This window comes from Dreissena polymorpha, chromosome 7 (assembly GCF_020536995.1).
Source record: "Dreissena polymorpha isolate Duluth1 chromosome 7, UMN_Dpol_1.0, whole genome shotgun sequence".
Lineage (NCBI taxonomy): Eukaryota > Metazoa > Mollusca > Bivalvia > Myida > Dreissenidae > Dreissena > Dreissena polymorpha.
Genome location: NC_068361.1, coordinates 28,421,191 through 28,442,297, shown reverse-complemented (window position 1 = coordinate 28,442,297; position 21,107 = coordinate 28,421,191). Strand labels below are relative to the sequence as shown.

At 35.4% G+C, this 21,107-nt stretch overlaps 3 protein-coding genes and 1 long non-coding RNA gene across 11 annotated transcripts in view; 2 read left to right on the top strand and 2 right to left on the bottom strand.

The window, feature by feature from the left end:
• LOC127836879 (uncharacterized) overlaps window positions 1-21,107 on the top strand; it is a 339,553-nt gene that overhangs the window by 110,415 nt on the left and 208,031 nt on the right. The window lies entirely within an intron of this gene.
• Window positions 1-21,107, top strand: part of LOC127836852 (probable serine/threonine-protein kinase tsuA) — a 404,515-nt gene that overhangs the window by 262,836 nt on the left and 120,572 nt on the right. The window lies entirely within an intron of this gene.
• On the bottom strand, window positions 3,519-5,258 carry LOC127836891 (uncharacterized). The gene is made up of 3 exons (XR_008028985.1): window positions 5,127-5,258; window positions 4,514-4,612; window positions 3,519-3,653 (listed from the first exon to the last, which is right to left on the bottom strand). It is a non-coding gene; the product is annotated as an uncharacterized LOC127836891 (long non-coding RNA).
• Window positions 14,045-19,674, bottom strand: LOC127836856 (RING finger domain and kelch repeat-containing protein DDB_G0271372-like). Its single transcript, XM_052363491.1, has 3 exons — window positions 18,533-19,674; window positions 15,665-16,911; window positions 14,045-15,397 (listed from the first exon to the last, which is right to left on the bottom strand). Exons 1-3 carry the CDS (start codon window positions 18,865-18,867, stop codon window positions 15,030-15,032), a joined length of 1,950 nt encoding a protein of 649 aa, XP_052219451.1. The 5' UTR covers window positions 18,868-19,674; the 3' UTR covers window positions 14,045-15,029.

The following is a 21,107-nucleotide window of genomic DNA, read 5'->3' as shown; positions in this document are numbered from 1 at the left end:
GGGCAATAACTCTTATTTAAGAAAGTGTAGGTTATGGTTCTTGTGCATGGCACTTCTCGTTGATATCTATACACCCATGAAGTTCCATGTTGATATTTTATATAGTTTCTGAGATATAGCCCTGAAAAGTTGTATGGTATCTGAAAAGTTACATCATACGAACAAACAAAGGACAATAACTCTTATTTAAGAAAGTGTAGGGTTATGGTTTCTTTGCATGGTACTTCTCCTCATTGATATCTATACACTCATGAAGTTTCATGTTGAACTATTAAATAGTTTCTGATACATACCCCTGAACAGTTTTATGACAGACGTAATGACGGACGGATGCCAATTGTATATCACGCCGCCTTTGGCAGGGATAATATGTTGCTATAGTTGTTTATAGAGATAAAACTACTTTAGAACTCAGCTTTCAGCTATGTGTAGTTCGATTTGATTAATTATGAGTAAATATGGATACACAAGAGGGCATTGACCCTAAGGCGCTAACCTGAGACGCAAACAGAACTATTATGATAATGTCGAGTTCAGAAGTACTTTTTGACACATAGATGTTTAATTTCTAGGCACAATATTTTGAAACACTTGATAATTATAAACATTTAGAACAAAAAACATATGTGAACATATTTATTTAAACTTAATATCAATAACTGTACTGAAAAAATCAAGTTAGCCAGTAGCTGGTTGTCTCTCTCGTGCAAGAGGCTGTCTATATGTTCAATAGGTATTTTGTGAATTATTTATGGACCAAATGGAGTGATTCTAATTACAGTTCCTGATAACCATGTATATTTGATGAAGACTCAAATAAGATTCAAACGAAACAGTTCTTGTTGTTTAACTTGATTTATTTTTATAGCATTTTCAAGAAAAACAAGAGTTCCGCGGTCGGAGACGTATGCCCCTCCCCAAACAGGGCCTTGACACTGTCAGGTTTTTTTTGCAATAAAACTGATCATAAGAGTTTATCTTATCATGTTAGTGTCACAGTGACTTTGATAATTGACCTAAATTTCAAAAGGGATTATCTGCTGTTCAAGGTAAATGCATCTGCAAAGTATGAGGCCCATCACTCAATCATTTGATGACATATTGAACGGAAACCAATTTAACACTTAATGTCACAGTGACCTTTGCCCTTGAACTAGAGACCCCATTTACATTAAGGGTCATCTACTGCCCAATGCCAATGCACTTGTGAAATATCAAGCCAATCGGTCCATTCGTTGACGAGTAATTGATCGGAAACGATGTTCACACTTATTGTGACAGTGACCTTTGACCTAGTGACCCAAATTTAATAAGGGTCATAAACTGTCCAAGGCCAATGCAAAGGGGAAGCATCAAGTCAATCGGTCCCTCCGTTCTCAAGTTATTGATTGGAAACAAATTTCACTCTTAGTGTGACAGTGACCTTGGACCTCGTGACCCCAATTTCAATAGGGGTCATCTACTGGCAAAGGCCAATGCACATGGGAAGTATCAAGCCAATTGGTCAACCCGTTCACAAGTCAATGATCGGAAACGAACTGGTCGACTGACAGACCGACAGACATACCGACCCACCAACGACATCCAGCAAAACAATATACCCCCTCTTCTTCGAAGGGGGGTGTAAAAGATATAATAATCTGAAGTAATGGACATATTTAACTTGAGTTGATAAATATAATTAAAACGTTGTGCTGTTGTGTGCATGTTTCGGAATCTATCACAAGTATCATCACCAGCACAAAAGCAGCCGCAGCATATACGACAGGACATTGGCTTTACACAAAAAGGTCAATTATTGCGGCTAAATGGTACAATGACATTTGAGTGTCTATTTATGCATCTCACCTCCACAAACTGAACAAATTGTGACAATGGAATGTTCCAGACAAGCCATAAATGCCAACATTTGAACTTTGACCTCTTAATCCTGGTCTTGATTGAGATAGGGACGCAGGTCTTCTTCGTGACATTCCATATCATAATAGTGAATATTTGTTTGTGGTGAATTATTTTAAAATAAAATAATGAAGTACGGACGCACACACACCCGTACACTCGACGATTGTGACAAGTAAAAAAAGTATCTGACACTGTAATCATAACTAACTTTTATTTTGTACAAGCGAGATAAATGCATAACAATGCAGAATTCATACGACAATAGTTAACAAGGTTATTGAAAGATAATAATAGAAATCAACAGAGTGGCATTTACAAACAATATTAATAAAAACAGCGTAATAAAGAATATCATCTATGGTTATGGTTATTTTTCATATACTAAAATCATAACAATTATCAGCGAAAACTGGGACATTGTAATCAGCAAGTATGGCTACTGTATAAAGGTTGAGCAGTTATCTTACATAAACTTCTACAGGTATAATCAAATGCCTCCTGCTTAGAGAAATTGTAAGATCTATCCTAACTTATTATCATGGTTATCAAGTTCAATTGTGAATAAACAAACATGAGTTGATTTTGTAAGGGTTTGAATGTTTCAAAATGCATAAACATGTCAGGTGGAGCATTATACAAAGTTGCGCTTTTAAAGCGTCTTGTATTACTTTTTTAAATAAAAAACTAATCTACAAGACTTGAGCTAAGATAACATGCAAACTTTTGTTCACAAGAGAGAAATCTAAAATACAATAACAAAGTACCTTAAGCCACCAAAAGTCACGGAACTTTAACGTCAGCACATTTGTTTAAGCACTGGCTGCTCACACAAATTTTTCCTTTGCTCTTTTTGCCTTTTTACTTCAATCAGTATGCAGAGAAGGACTTCTGTATTCAGTAAGGAAGTGGAAACTTCAGAGGCCTTAAGTTCAATGTGTATAATGGCTGTCTTTCATTCAGTCAGTCTTTCAGATTTGTAAGCATTTGAGCCTCGCTCTGTGAAAAAGGGGTTTTATGCTGGTGCGTAAAGTGTCGTCCCAGATTAATCAGGGACAACACTTTCCGCCTAAACTGGATTTTCATCAAGAAGTGTATTCCTTTAAATGAAAATTACAATAAAAAACGGAAAGTGTCGTCCCTGATTTGCCTGTGTGGACTGCACAGGCAAATCAGGGCTAACACTTAACTCACATGTATTAAGCACCATGTGTCAGACTCTTCTTTTTTCAATTTCAACATGAGTAATGCCCCTCTTGTTCAGAGGCTCTGCTCACACAAATTTCTTTCGATTGGTCACACTGTTCATGTGTTTATTAAAGCATCAATTAAGTATGCAAGTATGCCTGTTTTAAAAGTCCTCAATTAACATGATTGTCCATTTAAAACAGCCTGCGATAACGAGTGAAAAGTATACTGCAACAGGTTTGCCCATTTACTGCGGAGTTATGATAATACAACATCCCTGTGTTCAACATAGCTAACATACGAGTCCTTTTGATTGTCACCAGTATTTATGTTAATAAAGTTTAATACGTATTACAAGCCAAATGGTATGGCTACATTGTTTGTGTACTCAAAAAATCAAAGGAGCAATGAACTACGTATGGTTTCATGCATTAAGATTCATCATGACCTTTGTAAGACTTACAACATTGTTCGTGTGCTCAGTAGGCCTGACTCAGCGAGCCCTCGGGGTCAGTAACATCATTGTCTCCAGTCTCGTTACTGGCAGTGCTTTAATTGTCCAGTTCCTTGAAATAATAGGTTACAGGGTAAAAAAAAACTGCCCTCATTCTTAAATACATTAAGATCCTTTGGGTGAAATTCATCATTATGTATGATTTATGCGTCAGCATATACATACAAATTCATGATCAAATGACCAAAACATGCCCAATACCTTCAATTTGTTAAAAATGTTCTTTTTGTCAGGTATAATGACGCCTATGGCATATTGCGTAACTAGAAAGAGTGAATATCCACTCATGACAATATTAGCTGTCTCGCTTTCCATTAAAGGTATACTTTGTTATAACACTGAAAAACAAACAAGTATCCTCTATGGATAGACTTCTTTAAATATAAATGGTCCTCCTTTCAACTGAAGATATACTTGGTTTAACCGTTTCCCACTCAAAAGCTAAGTTAAAATGGCTATTTGCAACCAGCATAAAACCAAAACAACCTGTGAGTAACTCGCAGGCTGTTCTGGTTTCATGCTGTTTGCTTTGCTGCTTATCAGTATATTAGGGTTGGAATTGAAGCCTTTACAACTTGAATCTAGTTAGAAAGGTCTTCATTTTTTTTCTAAGGGACAACAAACAAGTCAAAATGTGTATCTGAGCAGGAAACTGTTAACTTCCACATTGAGAACAAGGGGCTCTTACCACATCACTAAGCTCCTCCTTCTCCGCAGGCAGCGTTTCCCCCTCACTATCCCTCCCGCCTCACTAAGTCTTACCAAATCACTAAGCTCCTCCTCTTCCTCAGACAGCCTCTCCCCCTCACTATCCCCTCCCGCCTCACTAAGTCTAACCACATCACTAAGCTCCTCCTCCTCCTAAGGCAGCGTCTCCCCATCACTGTCCCCTCCCGCCTCACTAAGTCTTACCACATCACTAAGCTCCTCTTCCTTCTCTGGCAACGTTTCCCCCTCACTATCCCTACTCGCCTCTTTGGCAGCCACTGACTGAGACAAGATCTCTTCTCCCTGAAATTTAGTATAAAAATAAGTAGAGGTGGCGCTATGGAATCCCCATGGTTGTCTGTACGTCCGTCTAACTATATACACAAACTCGTCCAACAAAGTACTGCTTCGTTTTTCTAAATATAACATTCTCTCTTGCATTCATTGTTCCTTATGATATGAAGTTGTGCATTTGCCTTTTTTTATTATGTTGTGATAGATGTTTAGGTAGAGATTTAAAAATGTTGCTATTCCACAAAGCATTGATTTGTTATACTTGAGCTTTAACATTAAATTGTGACGTTATGGTAGTTTATTTGACAATCCCATATATCCTGGGCATTAACATAATATTATGAATTTTCAAATAGGCAGAAACTGGCCGTTAACAAAATCGTATTCATAATTCCTTGAATCTTTAATGTTAAATACTTTATTATATCTATTGAGCATTGTAAATGATATACGATCAACTCAATGTCCTATCCAAACCAAGCTAGAACCACATTTACGATGACAAGCTACATGCAATTCTCACGTGTTAATCCTTGTTTTTCAAGTTGCCCATCCAAAAGCCCTCAAGACATTTGTTCACCGTGAGCATGGCCTTCACACGGAACACAAACACCTCCGTGGTACGCTTCATCATGGACACCTGGTTAGTCAGCGCTATGTCGTTGATGATCTGAAAAGGTAAATAACGGGTAAAATATGTACAGTACGTAAAAAAGATCTAAAATGTTCAATAACTGATTAAATATGTACTGCATTTTACAACACAAAGATCTCATATGTTCTATAACTGATTAAATGGGCAATAACTGATTAAATATGTTCTGTAGTATACATCAAAAAAATCTAAAATGTTCAACAACTGATGAAATGGTAATCCAAATAGTAAAATGCAGCATTGAAAGGTTAAAAAAATAATACAAATATATATAGTTCAAAGACATAAAGACCCAGCATGTTCATCATGTTATCACGTTTTTTGTAGAAAAAAAAAAGTTTTCTGTATGCATATTCTCATGGGCGTCCCCAGAAATTATCCAAGGGGGTCAAGGGGGGAGCTCATCAGGGACGGACTCAAGGAAACGGATCTACAGAGGGTGATCACTGCAGTGTCGCATGCACAGAATAGTCACTGTGCGTGATCTGTGGCAGGGAAACGACGGCCAAGGTCAAGGGGTCGGGAAAATGAGGTCGGAACCAGGGAATGGCGCTTACTTTCTCCGTGCGCTTAAAGAACATGATCGAAGGCTCTCCGTCGCAATCGACCCATAAACAGTTCTCGAGTTTCCACGTGGAGCTCCTAAATGCTGGAACAGACGGCCAGAACGGGCCGACGGATGTTGCCGGGGCTGTTGTCAACAAAACATTGGTTGAATTTGCTTTCGGTCTTGGTTTAGACGCCAGTAAATTGTTTAAGAATAACGATTCCTACGCATTCTTTAAGTAACTTAAAGATGATTCTCTAATAGAGACTGTGCTAACGTGAACTAATGTTATGGATATTCAGTTGTTGAATATAACATTTCTAAGCAAATAGATGATGATCATTAAGCAGGACTACAGTGTGTTTAAATGATGTCCCTGGGGTCAAATTGACCCGCCATAGGGGTTACTATTTTATTTCCTTTTATGTATTAATTGAAAGTTTAATCTGAAACCACAGTGCCCAGACGTTAGTTATTTGGCATTTTATGTCTTAAATTGGTCCTTTTTGCAAATCATGTCCCTGTGGTCAAAACTTGGGCGCCGTGGCGTAGTGGATATGGTGTCTGCCTAGCAACCGGTAGATAGTGGATTTGACACCCACTGTAAGAGGGTTCTTTAGATCTCCTTTAAAGACAGCAAGTACTGGTTCTGGCCAGGAAACGGACTAGTGTTTTTATAAGCCTTAGGCTTTCGATAGAATCAAGCTAAAATAAATATGTCTAAATTAAACTTAAACTTGCCGAGTAACATTTTTTATAAAGACTTGCATAATTAATATTGATACACAAATAAGAAATCATCTTCTGTGAAGCCGCAAGGGTCAGGGGTTTGATACTTGATTTGAAGCAGAGTATTGTTTTTAAAATTATGTGGCAGGGGTCACAGCTAACCAGACACAGAGTCACATAATATAGAAAGACTAAATCTTTGGTAGGCGACATCATATAGTGGTTCTTGAGTAAGTTTGTTCAAAATTGATCCCATTTTAGGGTTTACTTGACTATAATGTATTTGTTAATGTTTTTAGTAAGCATTTAAAGTTGTTCTTATAACTGTCTCAGACCCACATTAAGTCTGAGCAATAAAGAGTAAAAAACCTAGATAAAAACTACAGCTGTTACACAAATGTCACAAAATCTACACATAACAGGTTGGTGTATATATGTCGCAGGTGAGCGATAAAAGGCCATTTGACTCTTTTTAGTACTTTATCTGGATCACACATAGATAATTATTAATTTGCAGTATAAAACAAGATTAAACATTACAACACTTATGGCTCGTACTTCATATGTCTCCATGTGTATTAATACATTTTAAACTCAAAGTGACATTAAGTAACTTGTCTAATTCAGATCAGTTCAGTCTGATCTTCATTACTATGTCACATAATCTAGCATATGTTCACATGTGGTCATGTGATTGTTTATAAAAAGTAACTGTGTTGATTAGAATTAAATGAATCTCTCTACAGTAATCTTTCACAATAATCTATGGCACAGTTGTAGTACATAAAACATAGCGGTTAAATCTCAGCTTGGGCCTGAGTTTTTTATTGACTTAAAAACTAGAATGTTTGTTATCTTTCCACAATCAGCTTTCACAATCCTCAGTAGCAAAGTGATGGTGCATATGGCTTGAAGGAGTTGTGGAGATCAGGTGGAAGCAGTTCAAACTCAGCTGGAGCCAGTGTTTATGTTGACCTTAAAAGTACAATGTTGCCAAATGATATATTAATCTTTCCAAAATAAGCTTTCACAATCCTCTGTAGCACAGTTGCGTTGCATCGCACTTGCAGGAGTAGTGGGAGCCGTTGGTATTGGTCCAAATTATACTGGGGGCAATATACATTAAGTATTAACACCATTTAAAAAAAATACGAATATTTGTTTGATTTTTTTTAATTTGCATTTACATCGATAGTGTTTTTAAAAAATAGTTTTTTTTTCAGAAACATGTTTGCTGGCCTTATGTTTTTACTCTTATAAGCATGTTTTACAAAAATGATTGAACATGGAGTTTACTTTGATGGGCAAAATTCCACTTTAGTGAAAATTAAATTTAATTGTTACAAAATTAATTTGAAAACAAGTCTTTTTCAGGAGGTGAGAAAGGCACCCTATGCAAGTGAACATGGAAATGAACAACAATTTATTAATAAGTTTTTGTTTAAAAAGCCGAAACCCTTTATTGTTACCTTGTCCTTTCAATAAGTGCATACTAATGTTACATGAGACATCCTCTGGTCATGGAGAATAGTAATTCAAAAAAATCTTAAAATCGTTCATAGGAATTGAAGTTACCAAAAATAAATAAAAAAATTAGTGATCTTTAACCTTTTACTGAGAAGCCATGAAAATTGTATGTGACAAAATAAAAAACCTAGGATTTTAAAATTTGGATTTGATAGTTCATGACCTTTGACCTTTAATTATGACCTTAACCATAAACAGAGAAGTGTGAGTTGTCACGCAATAGTGAATGATAACTTCTAATAATATTGCAATCCCCAGATGCAGAACAGAAACATTGACCTCGAAATTTAACCTTAAGGAGAATGGGAGTTGTGACACATTGTCTAGTCAGGGGGAATAATAATAAAAAGAAATCATAAAATCTTCCCAGGCATTTAACAGTTCAAATTAGAGACTTTTATACTCTTTGACTTTGACCTTTAAAAGGGGGATTGGGAGACACAAAGTCTTCTGATATGGAATAAACATTTATAAACCATGTTGTATTGAAACCTAACAGGTATTTAACAATTATGGAGAGAAAAAAAAATATGTCTTCACGGATATTAATTACCCACAGACGAAAGGTACAACTACTATATTCCATTGTACGGTGGCTTAATATAAGAAAGCAACTGCCCACTTAGTTATTCCAATTTAACAATTTCCAAACGCCAAAATAATTTATAAATGTTATACACTTAAATATATTCAACTGACACTACAGAAAGAGTTTAGAACAGATGCTGTCCAACGTAATTGATCTTGGCCCGTTAACATTTTGAATATGGCAGTCTGCTAGTTTGTTCTCCAGATTTTACAATTTGTAGGATGTTGTATGCAAAACAATTCAATATATCAATGTAATGATAACCAAAATGAGGGGGACAAGTACTAAAACCAAACATTATATAACTAAGTGAATACACTGTTTATTCGAACTTAGTGAATACATTGTATATTAAAGAGTATTAGTGAATACAATGTACATACACACTAAGTGAATACATTGTATTTTCAAAGTGTAGAAAGCAACACGATTTTTATAATTTATTTTCCTTTAAATTTGATTTAATATATTTGCAGTAGGTGCTTACGTTATTCATAGGCATTTTCGTCTTAACACGACATTGCAACAGCCACAGTTTCACAATAGATCATTATGAAGGAATCTGAAATTTGAATATAATTTTATTCATAAAGATGAGAAATTTTAGTCTGTTCTGTCAAGTTAGCGGTCAAATAACAAAACAGTTGAATCCCTTTTTTAATAAAAGTACTGAAAGTACTGGTGGGGCGATTTTGCTGGATTTTTTTATAGCCTTGCACTTCACATTGAAAACTTAAAATTGCTTTATTTTAATAAAATGTGTATTAAATATTTGCTAATGATTCATCAGAGGTACCAACACAATTCTGCGACAGCAAAAAAAATGCGGAGAGGAGTGGGTGGGGGTGGCTTTTTATCTGCAATATGGGCAAAACGAATACTATATTAGTGGAATGTGACCAATTTTCGCCCCAAAAACCGTCAAATTGAGGTCATAAGAATAATAAGACTTAAGGGGTTTTCCTGCTATTTAAAAAAGGCCGTAAAATGGATCCGATCCCAACCCAAACGGACCCGATCCCAAATCAAATACTTACAGTTCTGGTTTGACGATGCTTTTGAAGAGGATGAATATAAAAGCATCAATTCAAGTTTATCTACATCACCACAATTGTGTATGTGGGTATGAAAAACAATTTGGGTACGAACATTTTGGGTACAAACAATTTATGCCAAAAAAATGTGGGTATGGAAAAAAATGTGGGTACGAAAAAAAATTGGGTAAGAAAAAAACATCAATTTGGTACAAAATCAAATTCGGTACGAAAATTTTGGGTGCGAAAAAAATATGCCTTAAAAAATTGGGGTAAGAAAAAAAAATGGGTACGAAAAAAATTTGGGTACGAAAAAAAAATTGGATACGAAAAAAAATTGGGAACGAAAACAAATCGGATACGAAAAAAAATGGTACAAACAAAAATTGGGTAAGAAAACAAAACGGGTACGAAAAAAAATGGATACGAACATTTTTGGGTACAAAATCAATTTGGGGGTACGGGGAAATAGTAACCGTGGGGAACTTGACCCATTCAGCGAAACTTGGAGGCGGGTTACATTCTCGATCAAATCTAAATATAACAAGAAATGTCGCGGCAGCGGCCGACACGTATCCCCCCGCCGCATAGATGTTATATTAGCTAATCTTTGGTTGACATCAAGACAAAAACATGCATTAAATAGTCTTCATCTTCGATAATGGTGACACATAGACCATAACAAGCTTAAAGTTTAAGGTTTATAATTTAAAAAAACAAGAACAGAATATCAGGAAAGATTTGGAAATCCTTTCTGCAACTTGTCTGACACAGGCTAGTGAAACTTGTCTTACACAGGCTATTCCAACTTGTCTGACTCAGACTAGTCTAACTTGTCTGACAAAGGCTTGTCTAACATGTCTGCCACAGGCTACTCAGACTTGTCTGACACAGGCTAGTCTAACTTGTCTGACACAGGATAGTCTCACTTGTCTGACACAGGCTAGCCCAACTTGTCTGACACAGGCTAGTTTTACTTGTCTTACACAGGCTATTCTAACTTGTCTGACACAGGCTTGTCTAACTGTCTGACAAAGGCTAGTCCAACTTGTCTGATACAGGCTAGTTCAACTTGTCTGACACAGGCTAGTCCAGCTTGTCTGACACAGGCTAGTACACTTGTTTGACACAGGCTATTCGAACTTGTCTGACACAGGCTAGTCTAATTTGTTTGACACAAGCTTGTCTAACTTGTCTGACACAGGCTATTCTAACTTGCCTGACACAGGCTGACACAGGCTAGTCCAACTTGTCTGACAAAGGCTAGTTTAACTTGTCTGACACAGGCTTGTCTAACTTGCCTGACACAGGCTAGTTTAACGTGTCTGAAACAGGTTAGTACAACTTGTCTGACACAGGCTAGTCCAACTTGTCTGACACAGGCTAGTCTAACTTGTCTGAAACAGGCTAGTCTAACTTGTCTGACACAGGCTACTCCAACTTGTCTGAGACAGGCTTGTCTAACTTGTCTGACAAAAGGCTGGTCTAACTTGTCTGACACAGGCTAGTCTAACTTGTCGGACACAGGCTAGTCTATCCATGGCTACGTCTTTTCACTATGATATTAACACCCGTGTTACACGCAGTCCTTATGGAAGGTGTATACAGCGACGAGTACTTCGTCCCCATGACACATGTTCAATAGACCAGTTTCACAATACCGCCACTGTTGCTATATTTAGATATCACGTGACACGTCGAATTTCAGAACGAGGCGGAACGTGTAACTGTCTTTGGCGGAGAATATCGATGGTTATGTACCCTTTAATTGTATTGTTTACATTCGGGATTTTCACGAGTACTGACACTGGTAACAATAACGTCAAACATATGCATACAGATAATGTATAAGTTATTTTAAAAGAAACATTCTAACACCTAAATAATAGGTCAAGGACATAATATTTAGTACCATTAGTGTATATACAGTCTACTCTCGTTATCTCGAAGTCGGCGGGAACAAGAAAAAATATCGAGATAACGAGAGTTCGAGATATCCGATTAGGCGTTTTCAAAGAAAAAAAGAGACGAGAATTTACCTTGTTTTTAACATCTATATACCTGATAAGTTGTCTAACTTAAGCCGTCATCGTGTGGCATAATACTCTCTACTACCCTATATATTACCTGATATACGCGTTTTACGAGGCACGATTAAATTTGCGATTTTAATGCTTAAAATGACGTTTTAAGTGTTACTGAATTGCATGAACACACGCAGTTATCATTTTCTAAACTGTCAAGTAAACATCCGGTAATGTTGTAATTTAAAGTAATGATGCAATTGACGTCCAATCAAGACGAGGGTTTTCCATCTGAACATGCGTAAATCACGTTCCGGAATACTGAACTGTACATTTTGTAGTTTGAAATGCAAAGATCAATCGATAATTAATACAGGATAAAATAAACCCACATGTAATAAAGTGACAGGCCTTACTCAATTGTCAATGGCTAACGACATTACGCATGTGTGGTAATTGATGCAAATAACGGATCAATTATCTACCGCACAGTATCGGGAGCAGTCGGGCGAAGCGGGACGGTGAAGTATCACAGAAACAAATTCTCACTTTTGCCAACACTGGGATAGTTATTCGCACTTCGAGATAAACCACAGTAAATACATGTAAAATCGGGACTCGGGACAAATTTTTATATCGAGATATCGAATAATTCGACATAACGAAAATCGAGATATGCGATGTTTATGAATATATATAAAGAAGGAAAAAAGTTGGGACATTGAGCTTACTTCGACATATCGAGAAAATCGAGATATCCGATGTCGAGATAACGAGAGTCGACTGTAATATAAATTACATTTTTATCTTTATAAAAATACGAGTTATACATCAACACTAGAGTTAAGGTGGTCTGAAGACTAAACATCGATTATTGAACAAAACAAAGATATACATTAACTGTATAATACAATACATAGTATTATATAAGTATAATTTTCAAAGGTAAGGGTGTGCTGGTGTGTGATGTTTTTCATGAACGATTGGACCTGTAAGAGGTGTGTTGAATTAATTATAAGACAAAGCGCTATAACAGGCGAAGTACATGACACTATTTATATGTCATGTTAATTTTTTTTTACATTAAATACATTTTCTTTGACAGCGAATGAAAATATTTAAGAATTATTATATACACATGAACAAAAACGGACGTGGTGTTAACTGAAGTGTCTATACATGCATATTGATAACTCTTTATACTTGATTATGAGTGATAAATATATGTCATTTTGTATCATAAATCAATTTTGTTTTTTTATTTTCGGAAACATTATTTCACCCCGTTGTGGTCAACGAAAATGCTAGTTTTAATTATTTTGTTTCGTACACTTACATACACTCTTTATAGGAATACGTAATTACGGAGTTTTATTTAGCCGGTACCTGCTAAATTCATTAAATGTTAAGCATTTCCGGATATTCGTTTCTACGGACAATCGTCTTACGCTTATTTCGTCAAGGCGGACATTCGTTCCTACGTTATTTTAACTGCACGGACATTCGTTCCTTCGTTATTTTGACAACCCGGAAAATCGACCCAAAATCATTTTGACAGACCGGATATTCGTTCCTACACACCGGGACATTCGTTCCTTTATAATTTTTCATAATTCTGTCGTCTTGTGTTTACAATATCATTACGTCGCCGAATTTTTCAAAAGCATGAAAGGCCGAAATCAAATGCGTCGTTGCCTTACGCTATCCGAAATGGCTACACGTTCTGAAATTCTGTGGGTCGCGTGACTTCGCGCTCTTATCAGTTTTGGCCTATTGTGAAAAGGGTCTATTGGTCACGTGATAATGCGTGTGCGCATTAATATTAATACCATGCGATCGGAGCTTTTTTCTTTGCGAATGCAGAATCTGGATGCAAAGTTGGGTTAATTGGAATAACGGACTTTATTCTGAAACTGATTCTTCGGTATACGTATATTATGTTACCAATGTTGCGAATCACAGGTGGTTAGCGTGTTGCTATGATATTAAGTAGTGAAAACATCATTTTGAATGATAAATAATCATATTATAACGAAAAATTATCTTTTCTGAAAAAAAAATTCACTATCAAATATATATATATAACAAGGTATGCAACTCAAAATCACCCCAAGACGGGGTGCATCGCTTTGAACAGCCATGTCTTCATCCATTGTGCAGCGATTTTCACGATCTCGGTCTTATCCAACGCAGAAATGATTTTCCTTTCTGGAAATGTATATGTATTGCAATATTTTTACAAATGCTGGGTCAACTTTTAAGAAATACACAACTCGCATGATAGTTCTTTAGTACATGTTCTCATAAGGCGTACGAATGTATATACTGATGGCTGCTTGAGATAATGAGATTTTATTTATTTTTTCATTCTATCATAATAACAAGGGTGGATTAAAATGAAATGATATTCATTTTCAACATCACATGATTTACAACAAATACAATAGTTTCGTTCTCTAGCTATGAGATTGTTCCTGAACCTACCGATAAGAATTCTTTGATGACTGTATACTCTTAATTTCCAGAAGTAAAATCTCAGACATAAAGTTAAAAGATCTTAATATGTTTAATATTGTTTATTTTTATTATTCTTTGTACAATAGTAAAACTGAAGTATGTATGTGTAACTTGTCTTGTTTAGTACAATCTATGGCTCTGCATTTAAATTCAGAGAGAAATGCCTTTTTGTTAAGGTACTGGTATTTTATTTGGAAATCTGTTGCACAATTTGAAGTGAATAATTTCTAATTCTTTTTATTGTGTATAAAAGCAAACATCACTAAAATTAAAAAATATTGGTGATACAAATGCATCACATAGTAAACCAAAACGGGCAAAAATAGCAGTGTAAAAGGGCAAAATGAACAGTGTGAAAAATCTGCAGCGGTGTAAGAGTGCAAAATCGGCAGTGCAAAAGAGAAATATCGGCAGTCGAAAAAGGGCAAAATCAGCAGTGTAAAACTAAAATCTAATAATGAAATCCCAAACCTTCACACAGCACAGTAAAATGTATTCCCCATGTCACTTGCACTCATATTTATTAAAGCAGTTGAGAATCAAAATAATGTTGCATATACTTATTTATTGGTCATTAAAAATCCCTTACCTTCTGATATGATGCTATGACCCCTGAGGTTTAATTTCTAAGCAGACTTATTGCGCAGTAAACAACTATTAATCAAATATTATTTCTGCATTGGATATTATTATTTCCAAAGCAAACTTAAAATAAAAAATGTACATTTATCAGTCGTCGCAAAAAAAAATGTGCACGTATGAATGTTTTTCACACGTCGAATTTCATATAAAAATAGCACAAAATTACGTGGTCTTGAACACCAGTATTTTGTGACTTTCTGCCATCCCTACGATAAGTGTGTCTGTAAGTGAACTGAAGAAAACTGCAGTTGGCTTCCTCACATCATCTTTCTCGGTAACCACCTCTGCTAGTCTATGTCTCCCATCTCTGTCTACCATGAGAACTGTGTGAGACAAACCTCCACACACCAGGACTTGTCCCATCTCTGTCACATGGAGGCCTGGTGGCACACTTATGGGTCTCCAGTCCAACGCCGGGTCAGTCAGTGTGGAGATCACTGTGCCATCGCTGGACAGGGTGACTAACGTGTTTTTGATCTTGTTGGCAACATATATCCTGTCTCCATCTGGACTGACTGTACAGTATATGGCTGTAAATAAACGAGAAATAAAGAGTACATGTTTCATGTAAGAATATTTTGTATGGAATGGCATTTTTTTAAAGCTCATACATAAGAAGCAGGTTTAAGGTGCAAGTAACACAATAATATATAACTAAGTGTGTTATACAAAAATGAAGTGGAGAAGTAGAATTTCTAGTGCTAAAATTGAGCCTTCATGGAGAAAAATATTTCATAACAACCTAGAACATAGAGAACCATAAGCTTCTTAGTTTAAAACAAACACAATATGATTACATGTCGAAGTCCCGGATGTATCCTCATACATCTTGCTCAAACGTCTTCCTTCCACAGTGTACTGGTAAAGGTTTGATTGGGATGTTATATACAGGTAACCTTGTTGAAGGGCAATACTCATACACTGGTGTTCGAGTCTTAATGTCCTGTCTTGTACCAAACTGCTATTGGTGAGTTTGATGAACAAACATTTATGATTTCCTAAAGCAACAGCCACTAGATTAGAGTCAACGCCACATATTGACCTTGGTGAACCATTCACGCCAAGTTGGGATACCACCCTGTACGTCCTATCCAGCAATTTAATTTTCTTGTTAGCCATGTCTGCGATGACAAGTTTTCCGGAAGCTACCTCACAAATGCTGGTTATACTGCAAGGGAAGGAGTCATCAGTCATTTTAACTATATACTGTTGATTACTTTTCACTGTGATGTCTTGATTTGGTTTGGAAAGCTTACCTTCCATATTTTCATAATTTTGACGGGTTATTTGTGATGGGATAGACTTGTCTTGCAATCTGGTTCCAAAATCGGATATTTGAATGTTCTCATAGGCTGAATTTCTTGCCATATCTGTTTTGCCTGTCAAACATAATTCTGACTCCAATACCTGGCTTGGCTGGGTTATTACACTTAACTGGCTTTCAGTAACAGGTTGGCTAGATGGAGCCGATACTTGGGTTTCTTCAGGATTTGTTTCATTTTCAGTTTGCGATTCCTGTATGTCTCTGTGTATATTTTGTAACATTGAGAGAGCAGACAGACTTCTTTCTATGATTGGTTCTGGCATATAAGTGAATGTCACGTCAACGTTCGTTGGCATTTCAATTAAAGCTGCTCTTGCCTTAAAACAATGCTTAAGGCCTTGATTGTACATTAATAAAGAAGAAGTGTCACTTTTGTCTTTTACTTTCACCCATTCTTCTTGTACAGATTTTGTGTTTCCAATAAACTCGTTGCATGTTTTGACATTACGCTGGACAGATGTCTTCATTAAATGTAACTCCTGGGTGGTATTTTTCTCCATTTGATCGAAATAATTATTGATGTTCTTCCGCGAAGCATTTATTTCTTCCAGAATTTGCTTGAAGGTTTTCTCAGAAGACTGCATATAGCCCACAAAGTCAGTTTTCTTCTCCACAAATTGTTCTTGTAATAAATCAAGATTTGCTGAAAGTTGTTGAAAATCTCCTTTCTGGCGAAGGCCTTTCACTTTATCAGCAATGAGTATCACGTGATGACATGGCCTGAAAAGAAGTCAGTCGTTTTTAGCTCTAGCCTATATTGTGTATGGAACACTAGTTTCTCTAAAACTTGTTTTAATCATGTGTATTATGTTTTTACACAATCGTCAACAAATGTGTTTATTCAAATCTTTACATCTGAAATGTGTTACCCATGTCCCTTATATTATGATGTTTGATATTATTGTCAGTGGAGTTGTTTTACTGCAAGTGTTATTCTTATCATTCTTAATATATGTTTAAACAGCCTTTTGTAAGTGCGTGTTTCTTAAATCACATTTAGCCAAATTACAAAAAATATCTCTATTTATAATCAATAAAATAGTACCTATTTATATCAATGTTAATACTAACTCTACATGCAGATTGTTAATTATAGACAAAGAAGGAAATCATGTGTGTGTTATTCTTCTATAAACATTGACGGAGACTTATGTTTCAAATTTCATTCTGAGGAAATGAGCAGAAGAACAAACGTTCATAAACTTTGCTAAATTATAATTATTACAAACTTGATTTTTTTTACAGCATTATGCACAATAAGCCTACTATATGGTAATTACATTCACACAAAACATAAACGTTAATAAACTATTTATCTTACATTTGCATGTTCGCAAGTTACATTAAAGTAGGTATCAACTTAACAGACTTTATATTGCTTGTTTGATTTTTAACCAGGTTTTCCGAAGGAAAAAAACTGGTTATTAGATTGGCGAATGCGGTAGGGCTGGCTGGCGGGCTTTCGGGCGGGCGACACAAGATTGTGTCCGCTCTCTATTTCAAGTTTATTTCATCCGATCTTCACCAAACTTGGTCAGAAGTTGTATCTAGATGATGTCTAGGTTAAGTTTGAATATGGGATATGCCGGGTGAAAAACTAGGTCATGGGGTCACTTAGTGCGTTTTTTAACATTCAGCATTGAAAACCTGGTTTTGTGACAATTTTGTCCCTTGTTATCAATTTCAGTTGACATCACTGATACTCGCGGGTGAATTCACGTGGTAGGAAAATGGACAGAATATAGAGAGACATAGTTCTCATGCATTTTCTATGTGAATACAGCATAATACCAATGAGATCTTATCAAAATTGAACTTATATATTTTCTTTCATAGTTAATTGTCGAATAAGCCACGGTCTGGAGTATAGATGTGAGTTATAAAATCACTCTTGCTTTGAACTGGCAATTTAATTCCCACACTTCTATACTCCTGACTGATGTTTATTTAATATTTTTTATATTAATTCTGATTAACTTTCTATTGTAATTTTGCATCCCAATGGTGGGGGAGATATAGTTAGAGAGCAATCATAATATATGATATAAATTACATGTATTACTGTTATATTACAACTATTTATTACATTTCTCACATTCTTAAATAGGAGAAAATTTAATTAAAATTGTTAAACTAAACAGATGGATCCTGGGTTTACCGTGAATAATTCAGATTAATCCCCAGCTAATTCCATTCATTTATAACCAAAGCCATCACAAACATTACAAACAAAATCCACATATTTAATGCTGCAAATGAACATAATGTCCGAGTGCCTGGATTCCAGAATAATTTATATATGATTTGGTGAGCCTTCTTTAGATAATGTTAATTAACATACTTGTGATTCTGTAGATGACAGACTGTGCACAGCAACTCATTGTGATCCTCGCAGAACACTTCCATTTTTCTTCCCTTGTGCTCCCTACACAATTCTATTGGATCATATGTGGCCTTGGTAACTGGCCACTTGGTCAGATCTTCTCTCCCAAATACAGTGTGCTTTTTAAAAAGCTGATTGTGGTGTTGCACACAGCTGCTACAATAACACTTTGAACATTTCTCACAGTACATGTCCGCCTGTTTGTTTATCTCATTTTCCTCACAAATTTCACACGAATAGTCATAGATTAAATCAGATCCTTTGGAAATAGATGCCTCAAAATTGGACGCCATGTTTGTCACATTTAACAACTCAGGTATTTGTGAACAATCTTCAGACTTAAACAAATATCTTGTTACTTCCTTTTGCAGAATGATACCATATATTCCCTAAAAACACTTTTTTGCACACACAAAACTTGTCAGCGTTCTATATTGATCAGGCAGTTTTAAAATAACAAAAGTTTACCATGTGGAAGCACCATGTTTTGTGTAAGACAAATATCTTTGTTTTCGAGATCAAAGTTTAAAGGTCAGTTAAATACTTTTTGCACAGTACAGCTGTTTTTCAATGTAACTTTATCACTCATTAGGACATTTTAAATAGTTTACCATTTGGAGTCAGTGTGCTAAGTGTACGACCCATGTCAACTGACCACACTGAGAGGTAAACATAAAAACATAGGAATAAAACAGCTGATTATGGCTGTCACTTTGTAATTCATAAGGGAATTTTAAATAAATTAACAATTTTCTGAAATTGAGCTGGGCATGATATGTGTCATACCTTTGTCATTTGTTCAAATGTCCAGGTCACATTAATAGGTACAATTTCAAAGAATGTCATGCTTCGATCAGCTTGTCTCAACAGTATTATTTTAATTCATCACTCAATTTAACAATAACTTCCCTAACATGTTCAGAATGTGCATCTGGTTTGACACTTGTATCCCTTCACTCAAAGATAAATGAATTTCACATTTAAATTTATGATAATCATATACTTAGCACATAATATTTTCTTATTCTTTTTTGATCAGTATTTAATAAAAATCCATTTACTGTTTAGAATCTATATATACTGTTGTTCATGATTAATGGTGAACAATCTTTATTCAAATGTTTTGTCAAATTTACCTGTAAATACTAAATCTGTTATCAGACACACGTCACTTTGCTGCTAGGTTCAGTATTTTGTAGAAGTAAAAATATTTTCTGCACGTGCGCTTACAAAAAAAATTGATCGTTTATTGAAACAGATAGCTATTTGTAGGCAGGAAGTTTACGGTATTAGCAAGATAGTGGGTTGGATTACGCTTGATATTGATTTGGACATTTTGAAATTGCTTTATGGTTGTTTAAATCAATATCTTTTCATACAGCACTATCTCACATCATCACTGAATAGGCATTTTTAATAAAATGACAAGGTATGCTGAACATGTAGATCAGGCTTGAAGATTTAAATGTTAAATGATAAGAGGTGGAAGTGCACCTATAAACATGTTAATACATGTGTGATGTGATATTTTATATTTTATTAATCTTTAAAGCAAGAGTTAACGACGAATTTCTACTTTTTGTTTTCACAATTTTAAAACAGCACATAAATATGAACACGGAATGTTATACATAGAAAATATGAACTATGTATGACAATGTATCAACATGTATTGCTGTTTTCATAAAATTCTTGAAAAACAGTGTGACGCAAACAAAGACACGCTTATTTGTGTATCTTTGTGTGATATAAAGGAATCAACTTAAGCTTATGAGGATTTTCCAATAGTGTACCTGTCTTTTGTACGTGAATGAGTTTTCTACTATACAATTCTAACGTATTTGAAATGGTATACAATTTTGTAATTTTTGTTGATGTTGTTGCACTATTTTTCAGAACTTTTTTCCTTGTTTTTCCCTAACAGTATTAAAAAACAGGATATGTGGCGAAATAGTCTCATATTGGACACAAGCATCAATCAGGATACTGATATAGGTTTAGAGTCAAATATGACACAAGTATATGCAAGTATCAATTAGGATACTGAGGTAAGTTAAGTGTCACATAAGACACAAGTACATGTATACACAAGTATTAATCAGGATACATAAATAAGTTACGTGTCTACTAGGACACAAGTACAAACAAGTATCAATCAGGATACTGAAATAAGTTACGTGTAAAATAGGACACCAGTATCAAACAGGATACTGAAAAATGACATGTGTAACATAGGACAGAGTTTAACACAAGAACCAATGGGTATTGGTTACATAAAGCAGCAAGTATAGTACAGGTGTTAAACTAGATACTCAAATAGGAAACAGGTATACTCAGTAGCAAGCAGGGTACTTGGATGGAAAAAGTGGTAAATAGAACACCATACCAAAAAAGGCTCTTTTTTTAAGGTAATAGGTTAACACTGTAATAATGATGGGAATGCTATTTACTCAAATAAGTACTTTTTTATCCCAATTACTTTTACAATTCTGTCTAGCATTGTACAAGGAGTATTTAGGAGCACCACTTTGTT